This window comes from Hemicordylus capensis, chromosome 1 (genome assembly GCF_027244095.1).
Source record: "Hemicordylus capensis ecotype Gifberg chromosome 1, rHemCap1.1.pri, whole genome shotgun sequence".
NCBI classification, from domain to species: Eukaryota; Metazoa; Chordata; class Lepidosauria; order Squamata; family Cordylidae; genus Hemicordylus; species Hemicordylus capensis.
Window position 1 is genome coordinate 312,227,677 of NC_069657.1, and position 26,734 is coordinate 312,254,410.

A 26,734-nucleotide genomic window follows, 5' to 3' on the forward strand; every position below is an offset into this window, starting at 1 on the left:
TTGTGAAGCTTTGTGTCATCAAAATGCACATTCCCTGAAAACAAGCATAGCAGTATGCAGCCACACACATTTCCATCATATTTCAAAAGTATGTCCAATTTGAATCACTATCCATTCTCAGAACTGCAGTTCCCAGTTTTCCCCAGTCAAAGGAAATGACTTTGACTTTTGACTTTTAATGCCATTTAAAATCTGTAGTGTAGATCTGTCCAAAAGGTAAATGTACATCCAAAAATGTATTCCCATGTGTGACTGTTTTAATCTATGATAGGATAAATTGTCCTCCAAATTCACGTTTCTGTTGCCAGCAACGTGGAGTTTCTCATTTTAACATTGCTGTTGCCACCAATGAGAGCCATGCATGCACACCAATAACAGTACTGAAGATTAAAACCCTGGGGGGAAACTACTTGCCATCGCAACAGAAACATCAACAGCATGAACGGAAATAATTCAGAACAAAATTAATCATTAAACAGTGAAAATCGATGGGCCAATCAAGTGTAACTATTCAAGACTGCAGCCTTTACAGCAATGATATGATTCTAATGCATTTCACTTGAAGAATTGATTTGTGTTGATTAGATAGCTCCCTTGAGTTATATATCATTTTAAAGTGGGATCTCCACACAAGGCATGTCAGTGTTCTTAATAAGAGCAAGCCTACCTATTTGTTTACATATATAATTAATCAAAATGGTTATTAATTATTTACCATAGTTAAGTATTAAGAGTTAGATAATTCAAAGCACTGCCTCATGAGCTGAAGCACTGTTAATCATCAATCTTGATTTGACATGAAGAGCTCTCCTGAAGCTACAGGAGTGGGCATGTTCACCACTAGAGGGCTAGTTCTGCCCTTCATCTCTGAGATAATTCTGGCTGGAGGGATAATCCTTGTATCACTTCAGGGTGGCTGTTGTTCACATGTTTTAATGCTTCTCTGATATTATTATTTTTGTACATAGCTTTGTACATAGAAAACTAGTATGTCAGGAAGAAGAGTTTCATGAAGAACTCCCCACCACCCCTTTCCCCCAGTCACCAGAACAGTAATAACGAAATGGATGGGTTTTTGACAGAATACAAGAGTTGGCCACCAGGTGGTGCTGTGAAAATGGCATGAAGTCCCTGCTCGGTATGTGTGTAGAAGGTAAAAAGCAAACTATGAAAGCGCATGGAACAGAGAACAGGAGAGACCTGGATTCAAATCCCACTCAGCCATGAAGTTCATTAGCTGATCCTGGACCAGTTTCAACCTCTCAGCATGATGAGAGTTAGCCTCCATCATCTTGAAGCAAGAGCATCACATCCACAGCATCGATTGGACCTGCCACTCACCAGTTCCCTAATCCTGTCTAGCACAGGAGAAATTGACTTTTGCACCCCCAATTCCCCTTTGGGGATAGTAACTGGAAATCTCTTTGAACTACCGACAGGTGGCAGCCCCACAGTCGCCTCTACCCACCAGGGCATCTCACCTCTGCATTGGCCTACCTCTGATTTGTGAAAGGCATTCACCACCTTCCAGGAGCTTTACCTTAAAAACTCTTTAAAGTTGCATGTTACCTTTGCTAAAATGTCAGCTATTTTCGAGTGACTTGCTGGGCCACCTGTCACCAAGATATTTGCTAAGCTTTACTTAGGCTTTAGAATGTGTTAGGAGTTAGAAATGACTTTTGCTTATTTTACTAATGCCTACCTTCTCCCCTACCTACCTTGATTCCTGTAGGTTAATAAAGTGATCTCTTAGAAAGAACACTCACACCTCGTATGTGTGTTGCTCAGAGACTCTGGAGTTGAGGCTTCCCACAAGCTGGACACTTGATTGCACTATTTTGAAGGGGAACGTAACAAAAGGGGTGAACTGCTCCCAGCTTCCACTCTGTAGACATAGAGGGGATCCTCAAAGAGTGGTTCAGACCCAAACTGAGTTCTTTCTGGAAGCACAGAGTGGTGGCAGCGACTACCAGACTCTGCACTGGAGCAGGGTTGAGTGAGTCAAACTGCCTAAACTCGAGTGGGGTCTTCTTTACATCTGGGTTCAAATCCTACTCAGCCATGATGTTAGATGATCCTGGACCAGTTGCAACCTCTCATTCTATCCAACCACATAGCTGTTGTGAGGATTTGAAAAGATGTTGAAAAGGACTATACACCCAAACTCCTTGAGGAAGGACGAGATAGAAATGCAATAAAATTTGCTACTGATTATAGTTAGCTGGGCTAGACTTATTTTTTGGCGATTTAGTAGTTTGAGCGGGGGGCGGGGGGAGAGGACACTACTCCCTGCATCACAACAGCCCAAACTGGGATGTTCCAAAAGCTGCCCTGCCTTTTGGACAAGGGGAAGGTTTTCTCAAGCCCAGAGAATGGATCAAGCTGCTGGCTCCCTCTCCTGGTGCAAGTCTCTTCTCATGAGCCAACAGAAAGAAAAAGGCCTTTGAATTTAAGCATGAAAATATGGTCAAGAAGCAGCTGGGTGCTGCCTGCTCCACCACTTCTCCTGCGTCACCCAGCTTGATTTGTATGAGAAACAGACAGCAGTTTTCATCCTGAACTTCTTTTAATTAGCGCTTCCACCTTCCCCTCCACCTATTGTTTCAGTCGTTTTTACCAGGTGAAGAAAGCACACAACTTCTAATGAAGTGTCATGCTTTGCTCAGTGACATTTAGCAGATGTGGCAAGTGGCTGCCCACATGAAATTGGAGATTTAAAAAAAAATAATAACCCTCAAGCATGACTCATAATGCAAGACGGTAGAGCTGATGAGTCACCCTAGCTGGAGGAAAATGGTTGGTGCTCTCAGTGGAATCACTTGTTACGATCTGAAGCTTAACTGGATTGACTATACATTAGAGGAGCACGAAGCTACTGCTTCATCGCGGCAGTGAGTCAGGAAGGATGACTATGCACTAGCCAAAGGCCTTTTTTGTTTGTTTTGTTTTAAAAAGACATTTACAATGGCCCCCCCTCCCCCCGTATTTTTTAGATGCTTGTGAAAAATATTGGCTGACAGTCAGGTTAAATTACTCATGAAGAAGTCCATTGAAATTAATGGGGCAAGTTAGTCATGACCAACTTGTTTCATTAATTTCAATGAGGCTATTCATGAGTAATTTAATCTGGCTGTCAGCCACCATTTCCAAAACTGTGAATGGAGTGAACAGAATATCAAGAGGTGGAGCAGATTCCAACCCACTGGTTACCAGAACAGGCAGGAGGTGGCTGAGGAGGCTCCTAGGACCAGCTTAAAACTTTCCAAAAGTGGGGGGCATGGAACTCCTCCTCAGATAAGCAGTGTGCAGCTGCTCTTCTCAGGAGCTTTTCCTTTCTGGAATGCAGGGAGAGACCAAAGTGAGTCACGCGAGACAGCTTCTCCATGCTCCTGTACCTGGTCCAGCCACTAGTGGAGCGTGGTACACTCCAGCCAGTGGAAAGTGAGAAAGAGGATTCAAAAGCATATGCTCCTTCACCAGAGGTTAACCTGGGCCATCAGCTTTGTGTGTAGTTTCAAGCAGATGCTGCAAGTAAGGTATCCAGTAATGTTCATGAAAACCAATCATAGCAACCGCCAAAGAGCTTTTCAACACTGAATCCTGACAATCATTTTCTACAGTATGCACACACATATGTGCACACAATTTCTAGGTGTCCATTTTGTGGCAGACAAAGGCATGCCTCTTCTCCCACTGTGGCTCTCCTGCAGTTGGTATTCAGAGGCATCCTGCCTCTGAACCTGGGAGGTAGCCTATAGCCATCAAGACTAGTAGTCATGGACAGACATGTACCATCTTCTGTATTTCTTAAGACTTTCCACCCACCACCTCACCCACTTTACCTTTCCTTAGATTTTGTTACTTTCCACAGCAACTTTGGTTCCAGAATACAAATACTTAAACTTGCTTTCTACTGTATGCACAAAATCAGCAACCATCACCAAGTTCTTCTAGCCTTTCTCCTGCACTTGCCATTTTTATGCTGCTCCTTCAACTGAACCATGCTCCCATTCTGTTAAATCCCCCCTTTCCCCTTAACACCTGCTGGGAGAATGAAAGAACAGACTTCTGTATTGGGATGCTTACAACAATTAGGACTACCAGCTTGAGCAACTCTTTTGATGATGCAGGAGAAGGTAGTAAACATTTTGATAATACTCTGGTCACAGGTTTAGCAAGAGCAGTTACTGCTGCATGCAGAAATCTCATCCATCTTTCTGTGTGAAGAAAGTTAGGGATGTGCGAAACGTTTCGGATACAAAACGTTTTGTACCCAAAACAGCCTGTTTCGGGTGTTTTGTAGACAAAACACAACACCCATTTTCCAGAGCCAAAAGTTTTGTATACAAAACAGAACGTCCCTGTTTCGGCTACAAAACGTCCCTGTTTTGGCTGCAAAATGTTTTGTTTCGGACCTCCATTTTGTGGTGATCTCTGAGTCAGTCTCCATTTTGTGTTTGACATCTCTTTGAATTTCCCACCCTTCCAGCCTTCTGATTGGTGACCTGAATCATGGGCTGACCTGCTGACAATTCCCTCCTTGTTCCTCATTGGCTCTTTTGCTTCTTGCCACTCTTTACTGACCCCACATTGGCCAGGGGAAGGGTTGCTAACCCATGGGGTGCTGGGTTCTGTTGATTCTGTGGTGTTCTGAGTGTAGATTTTCTGGTAGCATATGAGAGTGGATTCTTGTTTTTCACTGAAAATCTCATATGCTACCTAAGAATCTACAATGAACACCTCAGAAACAACAAAACCCAGTACCCCACGGGCTTGTGGGTATGGGGGTGGTTGGCACCCTATGTGCACTACACAACCCCTCACTCTGGGCAACCCCAGTGCCCCCCAAGTGGAATTATGGGGCTGCTGATACCTAAACCTCCATTATTCCCTATGGGAGAAATCTTAGACACGTAAACTTCATCAAATCACAAAAGATCAGCCCTTTGCCCAATTTCTTTGAAATAATTCTGGAAGTTTCCTTGCCCCCATTGGGCACTACCACCCACCACACTCCACTCTGGGTCATCCCTTTCCCATTGATTTGAAGTGATACATTTCCTGGAATCTCCATTATTCCCTATGGGAAAATTCTTAAAGATGTGTAAACTTAAAAAATTCACAAAAAATCAGCCCTTTGCCTAATTCCTTTGAAGTTTGGCTGCTAGCTTCCACCCATTGGACGCTACCACCACCCCCCACTCTTTTTGCCCTGAGACCCTTTTTAAAAATCCAAATAGATTCGGATTTGGAAAATTCGGCTACAAAACAAAACAGGGCTGATTCGGATTCAGAAAATTTGGGTACAAAACAAAATGGGGGTGTTTCGATTCAGATACAAATCGAAACAAGAAAATTCCAAAATGTACACCCCTAAAGAAAGTAACATAAGTAATGATACTAAACCACATAGAGCTGTGTGTGTGTGTGTGTGTGTGTGTGTGTGTGTGTGTGTGTGAATCTCCACATATCTCCACATGTGGATAAGTATAATTTGATACATATTCGCCTTCTTTAGGAAGACAGGAAACTGTCATATATCAAGTCAGACCATTGGTACATCTAGCTCAGTATCGTCTACACTAACTAGCAGCTCCTCCAAGGTTGCAGGCAGGAGTCTTTCCCAGTCCTACCTGGAGATGCGAGGGACTGAACCTGGGGCCTTCTATTTGCAAAGATGATCTACCACTTATTTACAGCCTGGTCTCCTTTTGGATCCCAAGACTGGCAACAGACTCCTTGCCTCTCACTTTGCATAGAGCACCCCAAGTCAGTAAAACACTGAGCCCATTCTCATGACCAGCAAGAAGAGAGTAGCAGACAGTAAAGCCAACTACTAATCCTTGTGTGAACCTATGGCAATCCCTCCAACCCAGCTCACTCAAATCTGGGTAACACTGGTCTTCTGCCCCACTCTCTACTCACGTAGGATGAAGAGTGAGTGCTCTTACCACAAAGTTTTGGTCATCTGGATGCATTTGCATTGTGTTGCAGGTCTCAGGAAGCAAGTTTGCAATAGAGGGGATATATCTGTAGCATGTTTGTATGTATGATTGTATGCATGTTGTATATACGATTATGTATGATCCTGTTGCTTCAGTAGAGCTGATTCCGCCTCCTTTACAGCCAGAGAGCAGCTAATGGTGGAATTAGAAATGCTGGTCTACTGGCAGCGCAATGCATGCAGAGATGGAGGACTTGATCCTCGTAGGACCCAACTCCTGATTTCTGTAATGAGAGACTGTGGCTGTCTTAATTGTATGTGTGCTGAGTTTGCAGACCCAAACAGAGGTTCTGCTCATTTGTGGCTACTAGGTTAGGAACTCTTTACGCCTCCCACAACCACCCCCATATGATTGTATGAAAGGACTAAAAGAGTTATCTATGTGCATGCCTCACCTCTTTTAGGTTAAGGAAAGCCTCTGAGACTTCTTGCCTGAGAGCTCCCCAGCCAGACACTAATGCATCCAGAGAAGGAGAGTATTGGAGAAAATAAAGAAAGCAATAAACAAACTCAGGACTAGGTACTGAATTGCAGCTGCAGGAAGCCAAGGCAATGAGAGAATGGAAAAGTCGTACCATACAAAGTCAAATGTTTTGTTTTGTTGCTGATTCTTTCAGAAACACACTTTGCAAATTGCAAAGAATTCTAAACAAGGGATGTTGGGAACTATTGGCAGCCTAGTGAGGTCTTGATTACAGTTATTTATAATTCCTTATGTTGAATTATTGGCGGTTACACTGTTGCAGAACTTGATAAAAATTGGAGCCTTATCCTTTTGGAGACTTATTTTGAACTCAGTGTACTTAATGTGATGGGATTTACTGGGTTTAGGACTACAGCTAAAAACACTTGTAGGAAATGTACAAACCTATAAAGGAATTCTAACCTTTTCCAAAAGAAAAACATCGGTAGTTACAACACAATTGCAATATTCATGCACTGAGACTGCATTTTGAGGGTACAACACAGAAGCCTACAACAGCAGCTTGGACATACAAGAACAGCAAAACACAGCAGTCGTTCAATTAAGTGAAGTGGGGGTTAAAGAACGTAGTCTGCTTTGAAGTTTGAGATATAACAGAAGTCAAGGTAAAACATTATGGTCTGTGGCAGAAGAAAGTAAACAGAATTACTTGGGTCAATCTTGTTCAAACTCACCCGCCCAACAATTTTAGATACTCTTATGTGTAGTACATCAAAAGCCTATTGTTCGCTTTATTAGTCCAAGGCTCCAAAAGGCAGCAGGAGCGGCTTGCAAGATTAACTCCCATCATCACATACCATATGCCAATTTTTGTATATATGGCAGAGGGCCAAAACAGATGTGACATGGAAAATCCATGATCGAAAGCTCCTACTTTGCTACAAATTGGAGCCCTACCCCAATAATTTCAAAATGGGGTGAAAAAAGTAGCAGCATTGGGTGAGTTTGTGTCTCTTCTGCAGCTCCAACAGCTTGGACAAGAGAAAGGGATAACACTCCATACTCCAGCATGGTTCTGACCAAAATCTGATTTCTACTCCCACAGCTGCTTTAAAGTGTTATAAAATCAAGAAATTTTGATTATGACTCTCCTATGATCATGTCAATTTTGAGGTTGACATACTGTTTGGAACAGCTTGTCTGTGTCACCTAATGTGGGAGGAGAACTGGTCTTGTGGTAGCAAGCATGGATTGTCCCCTTTGCTAAGCAAGGTCCACCCTGGTTTGCATTTGACTACATGTGTGAGCACTGCAAGATATTCGCCATAGGGGATGGGGCTGCTCTGAGGAGAGCACCTGCATGCCTGTAGCAGTGACAGCATAAGAACATAAGATTAGCCTTGCTGGATCAGGTCCAAGGCCTATCTAGTCCAGCCCCGTCTTTCACACAGTGGCCCACCAGACGCCTCTGGGAAGCCCACAGGTAGGAGGTGAGGGCATGCTCTCTCTTTTGCTGTTGCTCCTCTGCAACTGGTATTTAGAGACATCATGTCTCGGAGACTGGAGATAGTCTATAGCCACTAGACTAGTAGCCTTTGATAGACCTGTCCTCCATGAATTTGTCTAAGCCCCTTTTAAAGCCATCCAAACTAATGGTCATTACCACATCCCATGGCAAAGAATTCCATAGATTATGAAGTGTGTTAATAAAAAGTACTTCCTCTTGTTGGTCCTAAATTTCCCAACCTTCAGTTTTATGGGATGGCCCCTGGTTCTAATGTGAGAAAGGGAGAAAATTTGCTCTGTCCACTCTCTCTACTCCATACATAATTTTATTCATCTCTATCATGTCTCCCCTTAAGCGCCTCTTTTCCAAGATAAAGAGCCCCAAATGCTGTAGCCTTGCCTCATAAGGAAGGTGCTCCAGGCCCCTGAATCTTGGTTGCCCTCTTCTGCACTTTTTCCAGTTCTACAATATCCATCTTAAGATCTGGTGATCAGAACTGTATGCAGTACTCCAACTGTGGCTGCACCATAGATCTCTATAAGGATATTATAATATTGGCATTTTTATTTTCAACCCCCTTCCTGATCCCTAGCATGGAATTTGCCTTTTTTACTGCGGCCGCGCACTGAGTTGACACTTTCAATGAGCAGTCCATCATGACCCCAAGATCTCCTGGTCAATCACCAACAGCTCAGATCCCATCAGCGTTATATGTGAAGTTGGGAGTTTTTGCCTCCTGTTTCACAAATTGATCAAAAGGGGAGAATGGTATATTGGAAAGCTGGTTGTCCCAAAGTGAAGTACAGAAACATTCTGTGTTTGGGGTAACTTCCTATATGAAAGTAAGCATCTTTCAAGTCCAAGGTCACCAGCCATTCTTCTTCTGCCAATAGAAGGAGCATGTCTTGTGAAGTGACCATTCAGAATTTCTTTGGATGGATGAATTTGTGGAGCCAGCATAAGTCTAGAATTGGACGGAGGTCCCTATCTCTTTTGGGAACCTGAAAGTATGTGGAGTAGAATCCATTATTTTGTTCTTTCAGAGAAACTTGTTCTATTGCTTCTTTCTGTAAGAGATATTTCACTTCTTTTCTTAAAGTAGGAGTTGCATGGGTTTTTCTATCGCCCAAAAGGTGGGGACAGTAGTGAATTCGATTGCATATTCAGTGGAGATGATACTCTACACCCAAGCGTAGGCTGTGATGTGAAGCCAAGCCAGAGGAAAAAAAGAGGCAAGTCTGGTGGGAGAAGGGTCTGCAAAAATAAGTGGTGGGAAAGGTGGGGGGTGGGGTCAAAGGTGCTGCTTTGATTGGTCCTGGTTTTTAGACTTCTGTTGTTGTTTCTGGTTTTGGCCATAGGAGACATCTGGGATTGTCCTGGAAGAGCCTTCTGCCACCCTTGCGATCTGACTTCTTGTATTACAACTTTTGTTTTCCATACCTTCTGAACTGTTCAAAATAAGACTGTGGCATAGAGGAAGATATAAAAGGACTTAGCCATGTACTTCAATTTTTTGTTGTTTTTTTTTCATGTCCAGTAGAAGACTTGCAGATCATACCAAGCATGGCATCAAAGAGATTAGGCTCTCACTAGTGAGCATGATTCGGTTTCCGCTGTGCACAGATACTGGTGGGTTATTGTCTGCTGATTTGGAGAATACGTCTTTAAACTTAAGACTTAAGTTTTGGGGGCATCCTTGAGGTCTTCTTTAAAATTATCCAATATGGAGTAATGATATTTTGCCACACAGGACATGTACTTAGCAATTTCAATGGAAAAGCAAGAGACTGAATAGAACCTGCGCCCCATAGAGTCTAGTTTTCTCCCTTCCTTTTCTACTGGGGCAGAATGTTTTCTACCAGATTTGATACTCAAGGCACAGTCTACTACAGGTGAGTTTAAAGAAGGATGCTTGCAGATAAAGAGGACAACCCCCCGCCCACTTTGTACTCTATAAAAAAGAATCACAGGATGCTTAGATGTCAAGTTGGAGGATGAAGGTGTACCCCAAGTGGATTTGGGGGAATCAGCAAGAACTGGTTACACAGGTAATGCTGCCAGTTTAGCAGCAGTTAGATGACATCATCATAAACTGAATCCTTGGCTTCTGGGGCTGGGGATTTTACAGGTGAAACTCGGAAAATTAGAATATCGTGCAAAAGTCCATTAATTTCAGTAATGCAAATTAAAAGGTGAAACTGATATATGAGACAGACGTATTACATGCAAAGCGAGATAAGTCAAGCCTTAATTTGTTATAATTGTGATGATCATGGCGTACAGCTCATGAAAACCCCAAATCCACAATCCCAGAAAATTAGAATATTACATGGAACCAAGAAGACAAGGATTGTAGAATAGAACAATATCGGACCTCTGAAAAGTATAAGCATGCATATGTATTCAGTACTTGGTTTGGGCCCCTTTTGCAGCAATGACTGCCTCAATGCGGCGTGGCATGGATGCTATCAGCCTGTGGCACTGATGAGGTGTTATGGAAGACCAGGATGCTTCATTAGCGGCCTTCAGCTCTTCTGCATTGTTTGGTCTCATGTCTCTCATCCTTCTCTTGGCAATGCCCCATAGATTCTCTATGGGGTCAGGTCAGGCGAGTTTGCTGGCCAATCAAGCACAGTACACTGTATACTTTTCAGAGGTCCGATATTGTTCTATTCTACAATCCTTGTCTTCTTGGTTCCATGTAATATTCTAATTTTCTGGGATTGTGGATTTGGGGTTTTCATGAGCTGTACGCCATGATCATCACAATTATAACAAATTAAGGCTTGACTTATCTCGCTTTGCATGTAATGCGTCTGTCTCATATATCAGTTTCACCTTTTAATTTGCATTACTGAAATTAATGGACTTTTGCACGATATTCTAATTTTCCGAGTTTCACCTGTAATTCCAAGCCCAAGACTCTTGCCATTTCAGCCACCTGAATACGGCATGGCTTGGTTTCCTCTGTTGGGGAGTTAGAAGGCTGCTTTGGGACACTTTCATCTGGCAAAGGGTCAGATGGCTTCTCTGTTAGGACAGAGCCATCTTTTGAAATAAAACTTGAGGTATACTCATCATCTGATTTATCTTTGTCAGGTATCACAGGCTGATTCTTATCCCTTGAAAGAGGAAGGATCTAAATTGGGCTGAGGAAAGAGAGATGGGTTTGATAGCCTTTAAAAAGGTAGTAAGTCCTTCTCCTGAGTATGACCCTGTGGAGTAGAGTTAGCTTTGAGTTTTCTCAACATCCACAGCCTAAATTCATCCTAGTCATACGCAGGCCTGCTCAACTTACTCCCTCCCCCAGCTGTTTTTGGACTACAACTCCCATAATTCCCAGCCACAGTAGCCTATAGCCAGGGATTATGGGAGTTGTAGGCCAACATCTGCAGGAGGCCAAAGTTGAGCAGACCTGTCATATGGTAACAATGGAGATAACATGAGAAAAATATCTCTAAATTTACCAAACCTTAGAATAATAGCCAAGATCCAGAGCTCCTGGGGAGCTCCAGTAGGCCATACATTTTCTAAAGGAGGAATAGCCAGATGTAGAATAATGATACGGATAAGTAGATACATAGGATGGAGAGGAAGATGGTGTTACTCTAGCATTGGGGTTTCTGGAATCGATACTAGACCAGAGCCCAGGTCCTCATCCAAACCATGTAGGGAAAATCCTTTGAAGGTGGAACCAGATAGTGTGTTACTCACTGAACCCAGAATAGATTCTATATCCTATAACAGGGGGAGATCTTTGGATATCGAAGGTGTAGAAGGAAAGTCGATGCTGAGGCGAGGAGTAAAGGTAGCACTTTTGCAGCTGCAGTATGTGCTTTAGGCAAAGGAGAGGACAACTGAAGCTGTGTTGTGGAGTTGCTGACCATGTTGGGTATTGTCGGTACTGAGTTCGCCAATGTTGAAGGCTGAGCAACAAGAGAATGAGTTGTCATCAATACCGGTGTTGATGTCGGCTTAGGTGTCGGTATAGCTGTTGACATCAGCTTCAAATTCGATGTTGGTGTTGATGCCGGGTGCAAGAGCGGAGTCCAAGTAATGTCCACAATCTCTGTGGAAGAGGAGGCATTAGATGAAATATACTGAATCATAGGAGAAGGGGTACAATCCCAAACCTCCAAAGAACTTCCATGGTTAAGGTGTCTGATGTCAGTGATTGAATAGAGGTTGAAGGGGTGGAGTTTGAGGTCCCCCCACCAACCCAACTGTAGACAATAAATGGTGGTTTGATTTTGATACTGAACGATTTGAGGTCTCCGATGTTTGGGTCATTGACTTTGGGACTGATGTCGCGGAGGTGGTCTTTTTGTATTTAGAAGCTGAACGTGATGAGGAGTTTTCCTCATAATATTTCTGCTTCTTATAGGGCTTGTGATGTCCTCCTTGGAGACATGGGGGGCTTCTTAAAAACCTCATTAGTGCGCACCGAGCCAATGTGTTGGGTATGGGAGGCTCTCTTGGATGAATGTCTCAACATTGACTTTGAGTGTCAATGGTTGGGCAAGATCAAAGCCATGTACATAGACAGTAATGAGGAATGCGGCATAGGCAGACTGCATAATGCGTTTTTGTATAGCACAGCCCCTAAGATGCAATTCTCTATTTTTTTCCTGGTCTGTTTAGAAAAAGAGAGACATGTCCAGACAATATGATCTTCTCCCAAACAGAGCAAATACTGGTCGTCCATGAGTCCAAAACAATAGGAAAGAGAGTAGTCGAGAACAGTCTGTGTCCAAGCCTTAGAATCTAAACCAATTTTCTTTGAGTTTCCACAGGGAACAAGATGAAAAACGAGGAGTGAACCTTAATAAGGCACACACTGAAGTGGTTGAAAAGGAACTGAGCTACAGTTCCTTTTATTTTGGCTCTGCTGCCCAAGATAATGAGCGTGCTTTGCACGTGAAGGGCAGAGCTTCAGAGTGCCTAGAGGAGCTATGAAATCCTTCTGCAGGGCTACTGTGCAGGCGCATTATCCATGTTGTGAAGGAATCTCGTATCACCATAAAGACAGTCATATTTCTCCTGCATGCAAGAAGCATTGTGAAAAGTGAACAGCAAGGCCTAGCACTTCTGATCCTTTAACTCCCAAGTTGAACATGAACACTCAGATTCTCAAGTAGTTGTATTTTACCCCTAGTATCACATTCTGCACCTTTTCTCTCTCAGAACTGCAGCATACATATAAGCCCTGCTCACAAGCAGACATTTGGGAATTGCTGACCGAAAGGAAGAACGAACTACAAGTCAGTTATCTTTCCATAGTTGCTAATTTTTATTTTCCTATCCAAAATGAAATGTTGAGACCCAAAAATACACTTATAATTTCTGTTTCCTGTAGCAAGTTATGCTGCTCCATCACTTTATCCTTTACTAAAGTTCTGCATACAGAGTAACTTTTGTTGTTCAAGCCAAAGCCAACTACATTTGATGTAAACATCGATCATTTCCTCACAGTACCATGAATACTCATTTGGGTAAATTGTAGCTCCAGACTGTCCAAAATGGATAAAATGCTGAGATTATTTAAATAGATAAATCCAACTATAAGCTTCTCTCCCTCATCCCAAAAAGCACCAGAGCAAGCAGTATGTTATTTTGTTATACAAACAATCTTTTATAAGTCTGACAACAACAAAGCCATCCACAATCAGAAACAGGTTCTTGAACATACAGTTACTGGAGGGAAACAATACCAAGTGCTAAGTGTACAATTAAATGCAATTGTCATTCATTTGTGGAGCTTTAATGTTTAATGAATAGCTTGATCTTTTCCTGAAATATTCTGCAGTTCAGCATGTTGCGCTTCCCCCATCCCACTTTGCCAAATGTGAGCCAAGAGGTACCTCTCCTTCCTGTTGGCTATTGTGGAGCTGATATGAGATGTTTGGGCTCTTCTGAGGTGCTCTCATAATAATACAGACCAAAACAAAACTCTCCTCTAGCACAAAGGCTTGTCACATATGTAAGGCATGAAGGCTGGGAGTACTGTCCAGAAGAGCAGAGAACGAGCACACATACGCACACCCACACAGTCCAGAGTTGGATGCTACTGCTTCAATAGGAAGTATTGGGTTTTGTTGTTATCACACACAAAACGTGAACATTTGCAGGAAATCAAACTTTTGGATAATTCTGGTTAATTCAAACTTTATGCATGATTATGAGAGTTCTTGTTAACTGGAGAAGCAATGCCTTGTTTTGTATCTTTTACTAACGGACACACAAGAGTCTTTTAGCCCTATTTAAAACTTAAGCAAATGTCATCTTTAACTCCAGCCTTATGGAAGTTATGCTGTGAAGGAGCCAAATCTAGTAATGTAGTTGAAAAGATACAGACACACTTTAATATCCTCATCGTCATTCTAGTACCAGATGCATACTAATGACAGACAGTCCTACATTTGTGTGGTACATACACAGTCACAAAATCCAAAGAGTCTGCATCAATGCTTGTTCCACATTGGAGCTGCTATTGGCCCTTGTGGAGACCTTTCAACAACAACAAATTCATCAGGGTTGCCAAAGGCTTGATAGTGGATTAACAGATCCTGAATAGCACGTTCTTCGATCTGAAATGAGAGAGAGAGAGAGATGGGGGATGGCGGTGAGATAATCTTTGAAATCTGGAAGGAAGCACAGTAATTATTAATGTTTACAAGCAAAGAAAAATAGTATTTTCAACTTTACTAAACAAAATAATTGCATAGGCCTTGACAAACTTGATAGCAGGCAGAACCTCACAACAGGTCCAATGTTTCCTCTAACAGGGATTCCCAGATGATGTTGACTACAACTCCCAGAATCCCCAGCTGCAATGGCTTTTGTTTGGGGATTATGGGAGTTGTAGTCAACAACATCTGAGAAATTCCTGTTAGAGGGAACACTGAACAGGTCCTTCCTTGCAAACCCATGTTCCCAACAGATTCTGCAGTGCAGGAAGTAGTATACAGCTTCTCTTGGAACACTACAGAAAATGTTACCAAGAGCACAGGGTCTAACCCCATTAGGTTCAGTTGCATGATGAAGAAGAATGTGCACTCTCTCTGTGCAATCTGACTAAAGACTGTTCAGCTTGAAGGAACCATCACAGCCTACCACATTAACATCATCACAGCCCACTACATTAGTGAGCAGAACGCACAAGACAGCCAATCCTAATTTATAGTATGAAATGTTTTCCTTTACCTGGATCAAAGCTAGAGGTTTCTCTCTACTTCGGATAAGAGCAGCTTCTTGCTGGAGCTCCTCCTCTACAATTTTTGCAAATGTGACGGGCATTGCTGCAGCTGGACTTGTCAACGATGCTGCTAACCAAGGACTGCAAAGTACGTAATGCTAGAGATCACCACATTGCATAAGATTTTTTTTCTATTGATACTTTAAAATCAAAAACAGCCAACTTACTTTTGACTCTCCGACTGTGTTGGTGCACAAGAATGCTCATTAGCTGCCCAAAGAGCAGTGGCAGTTGTGCATCTAGGAGGAGGAAAACATTAGCAAAAGAATTTCAGATTAAACGTATGCTAAGAATGAAAAAATACCACAAGCAAACATGAACCCTAACCCACTCTGCTGAATGCAATAAGGTATCTTCCACAGAGCAAGGGTCAAACTGCAGGTTACATTAACATAACTGATCCTGACATGCTTCATTTTAATTCCCTCAACAACAGTTACAGGGATGCGCATGGGTCTGCATATGTAGAATCTAGAATGGTATGAGGACTTTTAACCTTCTGGTTCACTCTAGAGAGCTTCTTTGAAATAAACAGAGATCTGAAACCCACTTTGAGCCTTGGGTTCCGATCCCTGTTTATTTCAAGACAGTTGTTTAGAATAAACCAAGATCAATTGGTTTGAGTGTCACAACCAATGTTGGGTTTTTCCCCACTAGTCACAAATAGAATTCTTGAACTGACACACTTCTGAAGTTTGCAATCATCATACAGAATCAAGATCTGACTGTGGTTCCATATGATATCTGAACTAGCCCATTATGAAATGATGTTATGAAACTGGCTGACATCCTGACTAAATTACTCAATAGAAATCACATTGAAATCAATAGGACAAGTGAATCACAACTATTAATTTCAGGGGAACTTCTGCAGAGTAATTTAGTACAAGATTTCAGCCACTGTAGTTGATGCAATTTTAGAAATATGATTTTATTGTAAGGATTCTTCATAATGAATTGTGCTTAATGAATTGTGGGGGGGAAACAAAATTATTATTCTGTTCTTAAGTTACACACAGAGACTATTCACACAGGCAGCAAAGCCCAGGCGTGGACAGCCCAGCATAAGGCACTGCCTCAGCCCCAAGCCTGGGAATTTACCCCAGGCTTTAACCTGGGTTTAAGTGCACCCTTAACCCCAGCTTTGGGGTTGTGTGTGCACACAGAGATGGAGGATCCTCAGCCAGAATCCTGGCTGATCCACTTCCTCCTCCAACAGCCTGGTTTGCGGCTCGTATGTCGTGGTGAGCAGCAGAGCAAACTGGGGAAGGAGATCAGTTGTGCAGGGAGACAGGTAGGAGACTGCCTGCCTGCTTGCCAGCCCTCCCCAACCAGCAGACTATTTGGTTGTGTACACAACAAGATAGTTAAAACTAGATGCTATGTTGTAAATGTTTACAACATTTTATAGTATTGTATACATACAATACTTGCCAGAAAGTGTCAGTGCAGATTGGAAATTAAAAGTTTATGTTTCACCTTAGAGACTTTTGAGTCTGTACATCCTCAATCCCTTTAACCCCAACCTTTCTAGAACTGGAACCTGTAGCAACAGGCTCTTCTTCTTCTGCAAGGAGATCACGGAATGATTTTGGCAAAGCAGAATGCAACGAAGGAACCCTTGAAAAGAAAAGAAAGGACAGACATAATGCAGTGTGGCAATTCCTCAAGACAGCAGTTATTTTAGTGTTTGGACTTCTTCAACTCCAGAATTTCCAACAGGAATGCACCATTGGATTCTTTATGGAATGGATTGATCGGGATATTCAATTATGTCCTAGGCATGGACCAGCTATTCGTGGAATTGTGGAGTATACATATTTCCACTTTTTACTTTGTGGTGATATTGGTTTTATTTTCAAATTTACAATTTCTTCTACACTTTATTATATTATGAGTACATAATAGGTATTGTAATTCTAAATAAAATACATTTTATATATTAGATATATACATGTGGGTTCTGTTGTGTTTTGTCCTGAGTCAGTATAAGCAAGCTTCTTAAGTTCCTATGTGGAAAGCTCTCATTTTCAGATTTTCCAAGGGCTGGGTGCCTTGGGACTATGTGCATATCAACATTTATACCAGTGTTAATATTCTCTGCTTCAAGGGAGAGGCATACATATTTCCCATGTACATTTGGTCCATCTTTTCTAGTAATCGGGTAGGTTGCCCATGTGACCCACATTTCCACATTCTAAGTGTAGCAATACCTTTACAGAGTTGATCTCAAGTTTGATTAAATATAATACTTATTCTATGCAATCTGTTTTACAACTAAAACTATTATAAGCCTTTAGCATAAAAATGTGAAACAGGTGTGAGTATTTGTTATTAGAATTCATATTGGTTAACTGAAATATTGATAATTTGACATTAAAAAATATAATGACATATTCCACACTGTCAGAAGCAAGGAGAAAAGGCACATTTATGAAGCTTATCTCAGCAAAGAAGTGTCTCCCTCCTGCCTAGGAGGTGTATTTCTTGCATGTTTAATGAGAAGAATGACTTAGATATGAATTGTTTTTATTTTCTGAAAAAAAGAAAGCAATATTCAATTCTTTTTCTTTCACCTCTCTGTGTGCGAGACATACACACACACACACCTCAGCATTGGGTTTATTTTTCTTTATAGATACATAGACTGACTTCTCCCAAACTGTGAAACTGATTTCTTTTTGGCAAAAAAAAGGGGGGAAGGTGGGGGGGGAAGAAGAGAAGTTAAGTATGGTTTAAGATATTAAGTCTCCATATCAACCAAAACAAGTTCCAGAAGGTCCCACACCCATTTGGCATATTTTCTTGCCAGCGGAGCTGCTGAATTTTCAAGACAAGTATCTCATTTCACTGTAAAACAAAAGTTCTGGAGAATGCCACATTCCACAAGCATGGAAACTTCACTTTGCTGCCAATTGCATGCATAAGAGCTCAGTTTGGACACTGAAGATCAGAGTTATCCAATAACTCAGCATGGTAAGGACAGTCCTTTTTCTGTCACCCTTATATTCAGAAGTACTTAATGAGAACCATATTTGTTTTTTATCATCAAGCCAGCAGTAGTAATATATCTATTTCTTCAGGAGATTTAAGCGCTAGAATAAATTCCGTTTTCTTAAGAGTCAGTTTTTGCTTTGTTTAATCATTATAGATTTTCACACTGATTGTCAGCTTAAAACTCTCAGCCTTTTGCCATTTTCCATTTTTGCAGCCAAAGGAATACTGGGAAGGAAGTTACACTCTCCTATGCCCACATGACAATTAGACCAGAAGTCATTCTGCAGCTGAAGTACCATCAATCTATTCTAGTGTGGAGTAGAGGACAGAGTGTAGGATTGCCACGAGGTTGACACATCCGTTCAGCAATGAAGTTCACTGGGTGATCTTGGGCCAGTCACCATCTTTCAGACTAACTCTTCTTCACATGGGAAAAACCTAATACATGCTATCATATATCACAGCATCTTTACAATACCTGATTTCTTGTTCCTGACATATCACTCTACACTTCAGTAACTGCAAACAAACAATGATAAACCATGAAACCTTTCCACGTTTGGAGGGGGGAAATCCAGTGTATTGGCTAGACATTGCCTTGATTAATGTCCATTTCTGAACAGGGTTTTAATACACTCTGAAGAAGTGAACACCGAGCCTTAGAAGAACTTGCCCCTTCATTTGGCTGTATGTACTATTTTCTCCAAGGAGAATACTGCTAGTGAAGTACTGCTAGTGAAGTTTACAAGCAGCTGCTGCTGGCAGCAGCCCACCATTTGGTCACGGGCACAGCTATTCTAGTTTCTAAAAAGCAGCGATTTCCAAGACTTGTCAATGGCCTTCCAATCCAGACCACATGCTATGAGACAAAGAATCTTCTTGGCCTAAGGACTGTAGAAGGAAGGCATTTCCTTCCTCTCTTTCCGTTTTAAAAGTCAGCTATTGGATTGGATTGAAGTCGCAACAAGGAACCATAAGTCACAGAACCCTATAAATAGGGGCACAATAGTTAATACTAATAACTAATAGTATGGTTGTAGGCAGGAGTATGTATGTCAAATTGGTTGGTGCAGGTAAACTGGCTGCCAGACAGATATTGAAACCCCACGGAACTGGAGTCAACTGTAGTTCCTTGGCACCAGCACTGGTCAGTTGTGCCAGAGCCAATGTGCTAGCGCAAACCATTTCCCCATTCACTCCTCTGCGCTGCAGCTCTGCAGGTACCTCTGCTTGGTTTTCAGCGATTCCCTCCTTCCCTATAGATCTCCACACCACATCCCATTTTGTGGCTGAAGGTCTCTCCTGACCCTCAGAAAATGCTTTTTGGGAGGCTCAGGGGCTACAGCAGGGAGGAGAGGGTGGGGAAATAGCTTTTGCTAGCACAGTTGTGCCAGCAGAACTGTGGATGCCACCCCCTCTGCTTATGTATGTGCAGATTCCCCCTTCCAATCTGGCATTTACCATATAGATACTGGTGTTCATGACAAAAAGATATCCACCAGGCAAAATATGTACTGGATGAAAGTAATTTCATATGTCTGTAATTTCTCAATTTGAAATTTAACTTTACATTAAATGATATAGAGTTTTCATATTAACCAGTATAGAATGTGACCAACAAGACCGTTGATGAAACACAGTGGTTAGAGCATGTAACACCTATTTAGCTTCAACTGCAGTGAATTCCAGACCCAACTCAAAGCTCTGTCTCTGGCCTGTGAAGAACTACATGGTACAAAACCAAGTCACCTTAAGAGCGGCCCTTTCCCATAAAAGCTTACACAGGTGTTGAGATTAGCCACAGAAGCCATGTTCTTTGGCCCGCCACAACAGAGATTCAATTGGCGAGTACCAGAGATAAGGCCTTTTACTGACTGCACCACAATTATGGAACATTTTCCCCTCAGAGAGGTTAGGCAGACTCCCATGCTTTCCATTTTCAGACAAATGATGAAAACCTTCCTGTTTCAAAAGGGTTTTTAAAAAAATTCTGCTGATAAAGTAATTTTCATCTCTGTGGCGTATACTGTAACTGTCAACATTTCTTGACATTTAAACGCTTTGCTGCTATTTGTTATTATGCTGCACGGAAATATTGTATTCTATTATCTTGTGAGCCACTGATATCTTTTGATTTAAAAACTAGGATGTACATGCATATAATGAGCAAATAAATACCGGTTTGATTTGTCAACTGCCTTGAAGTTTCTAATTGCTGCCATATGCAAATTCTTCAGCTCAAGTCACAAGCAAACGAGATCGCACTGGTAGGCTGAAAGAAAGCTTATCTTAAAGATGGTGACTTCAAATAGACAGTCTGCACAACAACACAAAGGCACTAACAAAACATACCATGCACTCCCCAGTTTTGTAGCTTTTGGAGGTGTCGGTGGTTGCATGGTTGCATCTGGCACAATCTCTGGGCTGTTGTCCTTAGCAGCCATGGCAATCAGTTTCCTTTGCTTCTGAGAAAGCTTACTTCCATGAGAAGTGGGTCTGCTAAAAAATAACATGCAGTAATGTGAAAACAGCCACCTGCTGCTTATAGCCCCACAAGTTCTAAGTAGAATTACTAATCACACAAGCAACTGCAATGGGCCTTTTTTCTTACTGGCATATATGTCCTAGGCTTACAAAAGTAGAGAAAGATTGGCTGTTCCTTACAACTTCTGTCAATTCCAGTTCTTTTCTTGCCCTATGACTTCACACAGTTAATGTTGTTAAATAGGTTATCAACAACAGTATCTAGGATGCAACAGATACTATAGCATCACCATGCTATTCTACCACTACGATGAATATTTTATATACTGCTTTACAACATGTTCTCAAAGCTGATTCTGTATATAAGAGCAATATAGATAGGAGTTAAGCTTCAAACACAAGTTGTATACAAAAATTAATTTTAATTTTAAATGCTAATCTACTTGAAAGAAGCCATTTATTTTGTCTACCAACCCTGAATTTATCTTTGGCATGGTTCCACATTTTTGCATGTTTTCTTCAATTTCCATAATAGTTCTTAAATCCATAGCAGGAGGACTGGAAGGACTGAATGAGGGGAAAAAGTTATGTTGTTACTTTTAAAGATATTCTATAATTTATGTGTACTTCCTCAATTATGGCAAACCTCAAATAGAATGTTTTCAGACAAACATTGTGCGTGTGCGTGTGTATAAATACATGTATATTTTTCAGGGAAGCGCACACAGAATGGACAGTTTTAGGTCTACTGACAATGCTAGACAAAATATTTTTAAAACCCTGTGTTTTAGTTAATGTGAAGCTTGGTTACTTTGCTCTAAAACCTACAACGAATTAGATCTTTAAAGATAGCAAGTTTAGGATGCAATCTGTACACTCTAGGCTTGTAATAACTTCCGCTTAAAAAAGAAAACTAGCTCCCAAAGCATAGAGTCATATAAAAGAACATTGTGCTATAAGCAGAATGATCACAACCACCACATAAGAAGCTGGTCATCTGATGCTTCAGAAAATGTGTTAGCAACTAGTAGTAGTTATAGGCAGGCAGGCCTTTCCGTGTGGAGGGAAGCTCACACAAAGACAACTCATCCCATGAGCTGCTTGTAAGAAGACCACAACACTTGACAAATGGTGCAACAAAGTGTTTATATACCTAAAAGAGCCAATAACTGAGTTGGAAGAGCTTGCTGAGGTGCTTCTGTTACTAGGAATACACCATGGAGGAGATATTTTTTGTGTGGGTGTTCCCTCGCATATTTTCACCTCTTTATTGGCATGTTGAATGACTGTACTGGAAAGACACATTTTTTCTTTCACCTGTAGTAAAAATACTGAAGTTATAGAGTCTTCTTCACATGTTCATAAATGCAGTTGATTTTAAGATGTGCATTTAGAGATATACAAGAGAAGAATAAAACTCAATAATGCATTTAACCTGCATTAACTACTTATGTACATACAAGGATCTGGGCACATCTAGTAGGTTTTGTTAAAAAGCAGACCAACGAAAACTTTATATAGTTCCCCTTATGCCACATTGCATTGCATTTGAGACTCTCAAGTTTAAGAAATGTTTACCATGCAACCCAGATGGGGGAGGGGGCTACATATGGTGGTTAACAAACTTAAAGCCCTACTGTCATGCATGGCATTCTGGACTGTGCTTTGAATTCCATGGCTCCATATTCCAAGAAGTGTGATCATGTACATGCTGCTTTTAAAAAATAATTAAAAAATAATTAGTATTTGCCAGTGCTATATCCCCCTGATGATCACAAGACTCCTTTTATAACTTCTTCACCCAAGTACATTGACTGTATGTTAGCAAAGTATTGCAAAAGCGCATGGTTTCACTTGTTTAAAATTTGCTACACTAAGCATGGACAAATGTCCCTGGGTCCAAAAGTCCCAAGGAGCCCCCCAAGTAGACCACCCGTGCCCCACCACTTCGCCCTTGCCCTGCTGTCACTTCTTATCTTTGCCCTCATGACAGCAGTGGGCGCTGTGGCTGGGCCAGGCCTCTCTGGCCAGCCTGCATGCCTCTCTCTCTCTCTCTCTCTCTCGCCGGCTGGTCAAACTGTGTGTGTCTGCACAGTTCAACTATGGAAGTCACATGCCTGTGATGTCATGGGCATGTGATGTCCATAGTCATACTGCGCAGCTGTGCAGTTTGGCTGGCTGGCAAAGAGAGAGGCACACAGGCCAGCAGGAGAGGCCTGGCCCGGTCATAGCACCTGCTGGGCAAAAATAAGAAGCAGCGATGGGGCAAGGGTGGCGGCAGGGGGGAGATGTTTGTTGCCCCACTCCTTGCATCTGATGTCAGACTCAGGGGGCACGACTTGGGGCATGATAGAGGGAACCCCTTATAACAATTTTGTCCCTGGGCCCCCCAGGGTCGCGCTACGGCCCTGACACTAAGCAAAGAAGATATATCACACATCATAAAAACTTTAAAGATTGGAAAGCAGCAAATTAAAGCCGAAAGATAACTACATTGATCAGGTCAACTTCATACACTCAAATGCATATTAGTCCAACCTATTTCCCTATCCAGATTTTTGGCTCCCACAACTGATGCAACAAAATTTTCATTTGAACTAGTAGCAAAATAATGGCCAAGATGTTGCACAGTCTCACACTGGCCTTTCTGATCAGCCCATGCTACTTCAGGTGTCCAAAGAAGCACAATCTTGCGCAAGAGCACAAATATGTAAAATTGCATACTGACACTTCAAAGGCACAACTTCCATTGTTTCCAAAGGAAGTTGTACTCCTGAAGTGCCGGGAGTACAACTTGACATATCTGTGCTCTTGCATAGGACCGCAGGCACTTTCTTAGACGCCCGCAGCAGCATGGACTGATCAGAAACACCAGCAAGAGACGGTTCAATGTGTCAGCCAACATTTTATTTGAACTAGTGGTTAAAAGAGGTAGTTAACTAGTTTCTAAAGACAATGGAAGTTGTGTTTTATTTAAGTAGTGAGCATCAAGGTAACGAATGAATTAATATGTTCTCACCTCAATCTTATCTGCATGGAATCCTGCTGTAAAGTCAGGAGATTGCAAATCTCTAGGACTGTTCACTCCCACATAGCTACCTTCAGAATCTGATGTTAGCATTTCAGGAAGAGATTCAACAGAGTTAGTTTTATCCAGTTTCAATATCCCTACATGTATTAGAAAAAGAAAGGGAGGAGAAAAAAATCAGGATTAGTCTGTGCAATGCAAGCTTATTGTATGGCACAGGCAGAAAAGAAAGACTGGATATATTACTGAGTAGTAGCAATATACATTCTTCTAGAATGCTAAGGATTTTAATGGAGCATCACACTATTCTCTATCGTACCAGCCCAGCGGTTTGACCTCAGAGGACACAGGCCTGGCCTTACCCTTGCCCCCAACACACCTAAGCACTCACCAAAGAATGAAGGGCTTCCCTCGTCAGTGGCTCCATCAATCCATTTGGCACCTCATATTCTCACTCCACTCAGCTCACTCCAATTCATTACACAGCTGTACCATCTGAACAATGACGGGGCAGCAGGGAAAACTACACTTATTACTCCCCATGTCCTATAAGGCTGCTGAGCTCCTAATAGGAATGGAACTGTGGGAGCATCTCCAGCTATTGACATGTTAACTCAACTCATTAGAGTAATGCCTAGCTGCAGGGACTGCCATGGTTACTGTTGGTGATCTAAGGCCAAGGGTGTATGCAGCTAGCTCTTGCGGGGCAAAGAAGACAGTTGTTGCTCCTGATACTAATTCAGCCACTGACTTCTGCCTCCCCCTGCTACCAACCTCCTTGCTAGGGCTGGGGCTGAGCATTCAAGCCACCATTTCTAGAGAGACTTGGTTTACATCAGAATGAGAAAGTGCCATTGACCCAAGTGGCCATGGTACCCCACAAGCTGCTTATATGAATAAATATAAACACATCATATACAAAAGTACGAATGTTTAAATGACTGAAGTATAATCAATCTGTTTCATGATTATGGCACACTTCCCAGCCAGTTGAAGGCTTATGACCCTTTCTCTTCGTTTGCATCCATTGGTAATACTTTAAGTGCAACCTGGGTGTTTCAGTATTCTTTTTCCAGCCAACACCACGCGGCAATATTGCATCCCAGAACTTTGTTATGTTTCGTGAAGCATTCTTCACACTACCAAGAGAAGCTGAAAACATGTTTCTTATTCACTTCATACAGTATTTTTTGCCAAAGGGAAAACTCTGAACTATGCTAATATTTCATAATTTTAAGCAAGAAAACTGAGCAAATCCAGCTTTAACATGGTAACAGTGGAACTGCTAGCTGACATTCAGACTAAGTTACTCGTGAGTATCCCCACTGAAGTTAATGGGAGTTAGTCATGACTAACTTGTCCCATTAATTTCAATGGACAACTCATGAGTAACAATCTGGATGTCAGCCTCTCTCTCTCTCTCTCTCTCTCTGGTGCTATTTTAACTCAATTTAGCATTTAAGAGAATTTTAAAACCAAATAAGATTTCAGAAGACCCATTTTTGAACCCTGAAGGCATGATCCTGTTAGATTGAAGTATTTTTAAGTCCCACTGATTACAATGAGATTTATGTAAGCACCTGCTTAACCTTGCCATTGACTGTGGCAACTCTATGTGGATTGCGGCCAAAGTTTACAAGGCAGTTTAACTTGTCTGCTTGGCAAACCACTAAAGCTCATGGGTACTGTATGTTCTTCTGGTTAGCCAGAAGATGAATAGAGATAGCCCTTGCAAGTAGTGGTTCTATGAAGGTCAGCCCTTTATTGACCGTTCTAATCTGGGCTATGGCATGTTCTCAGCTTGGACAAAACCACCAAGAGACACAATACATGTTCACCTGCATTGTGGTTATCAAGCATATATTTATTCCGTGGGAAGCCTTCTGAGGTTTGTGTTTTTATTCATTTTCTCTCTGATCTGTTTTCCTCATGAACTCGGCCATTCTGTTCCCTTCTCTTTTCCTGCAGTCACCATCCATTCTGGTCCTACACCACATCCGCCTGAATATATCAATGGCTCTTGAGGCCTTGTTGGTACAATGGTGGTAGTATCATCTGCTACTGCTATTCTGAAGCCATACCACTGCACTGCGATAGTTTTTAGACACAAGCAGCCATGGCTAGTTACATAATTTTTTGTGACTTTGCAGAGGTGCAAGTAATTTTTCTTATCTGGCAATCACTCAAAAATGTAGCTTCCAAATGAATAAAGGAAGGTCATAAGTCACTAACCTGTCAAAGGTGGACTCTGTATAATATCTGATAAGTTATACCCTCCTGAACTGTCTGACCGTCTTCGAGGCTTCTTTTTAGCCTTTGCTTTTTTCAGAAGAGCTTCCCTGGTTAAAAAACAAAAAAACAAAAACAAAGCAAGCCACACACATTTATATTTTACTCACTTATAGAATTATGAGAGCAGACAGCATGTCAACTTCTCTTACTTCATTCTCCCAACATCAGGGTCACACTTCTCCTATCCCAATTTTTCTGAGATGTTTAATGTGATAGGAATTTAACAAGAAAACTCCTTCGGAGCTCTACAGCTTGTGTTTCGCTTTAACACCTTTTCTTGTTCAGTTTTGAATGGGGCTGGTAAAATCCATATTAGGGCTTTAGAACAGCCAGAAGAAACAATATTTTCAACCAAGAATTGGTTTAATACATCATGATCCCTCATTATCTGAAGCAAAATGTCTTAGCTGCAACTATGGGAAGAAGGATAACTTAGTACTTAGAGGAAAAAAAATTTTTTTTTTTAGTGCTCTATACATTTGTTTTGTGCTAGCAATCCACATTACTCTGTTACAGCTGTAGACTTGAAATTTTGAAAACACAGTTGCCCAAGCAGGATGAAAGGCTGAAGCAAAGCTACATCAGAAGAATAAAAAATGAGTCTTACTGAGTAGCTTGCTCTGTACTTAGTTCTTCTTTCAGGAAGACAAAGGTTTCTCCTTCCTCTGGCTCCAAAGAACTAATATCAGGTCCACCTTGGTACGGAGTAATAACTCTCCTGACCATAGCTGGAATCTGCAACA

The 26,734-nt window shown here is 41.7% G+C and overlaps 1 protein-coding gene across 3 annotated transcripts in view; it reads right to left on the reverse strand.

Moving 5' to 3' along the window:
• Positions 1-13,201: 13,201 nt before the first annotated feature.
• IBTK (inhibitor of Bruton tyrosine kinase) overlaps positions 13,202-26,734 on the reverse strand; it is a 59,171-nt gene continuing 45,638 nt past the window's right edge. The window contains exons 20-29 of one of the 3 annotated variants that reach the window (XM_053287084.1): positions 26,599-26,726; positions 25,932-26,038; positions 23,691-23,839; positions 21,825-21,988; positions 21,146-21,238; positions 20,540-20,683; positions 16,670-16,810; positions 15,358-15,429; positions 15,139-15,271; positions 13,202-14,522 (exon numbers count right to left, since the gene is read on the reverse strand). In XM_053287084.1, coding sequence (XP_053143059.1) covers positions 14,397-14,522; positions 15,139-15,271; positions 15,358-15,429; positions 16,670-16,810; positions 20,540-20,683; positions 21,146-21,238; positions 21,825-21,988; positions 23,691-23,839; positions 25,932-26,038; positions 26,599-26,726 — 1,257 coding nt within the window. In that variant the 3' untranslated portion in view covers positions 13,202-14,396. Of the gene's footprint in view, positions 14,523-15,138; positions 15,272-15,357; positions 15,430-16,669; positions 16,811-20,365; positions 20,460-20,539; positions 20,687-21,145; positions 21,239-21,824; positions 21,989-23,690; positions 23,840-25,931; positions 26,039-26,598; positions 26,727-26,734 lie in introns of those variants that run through there. The other 2 variants (XM_053287083.1, XR_008314167.1) reach the window with 2 other exon arrangements.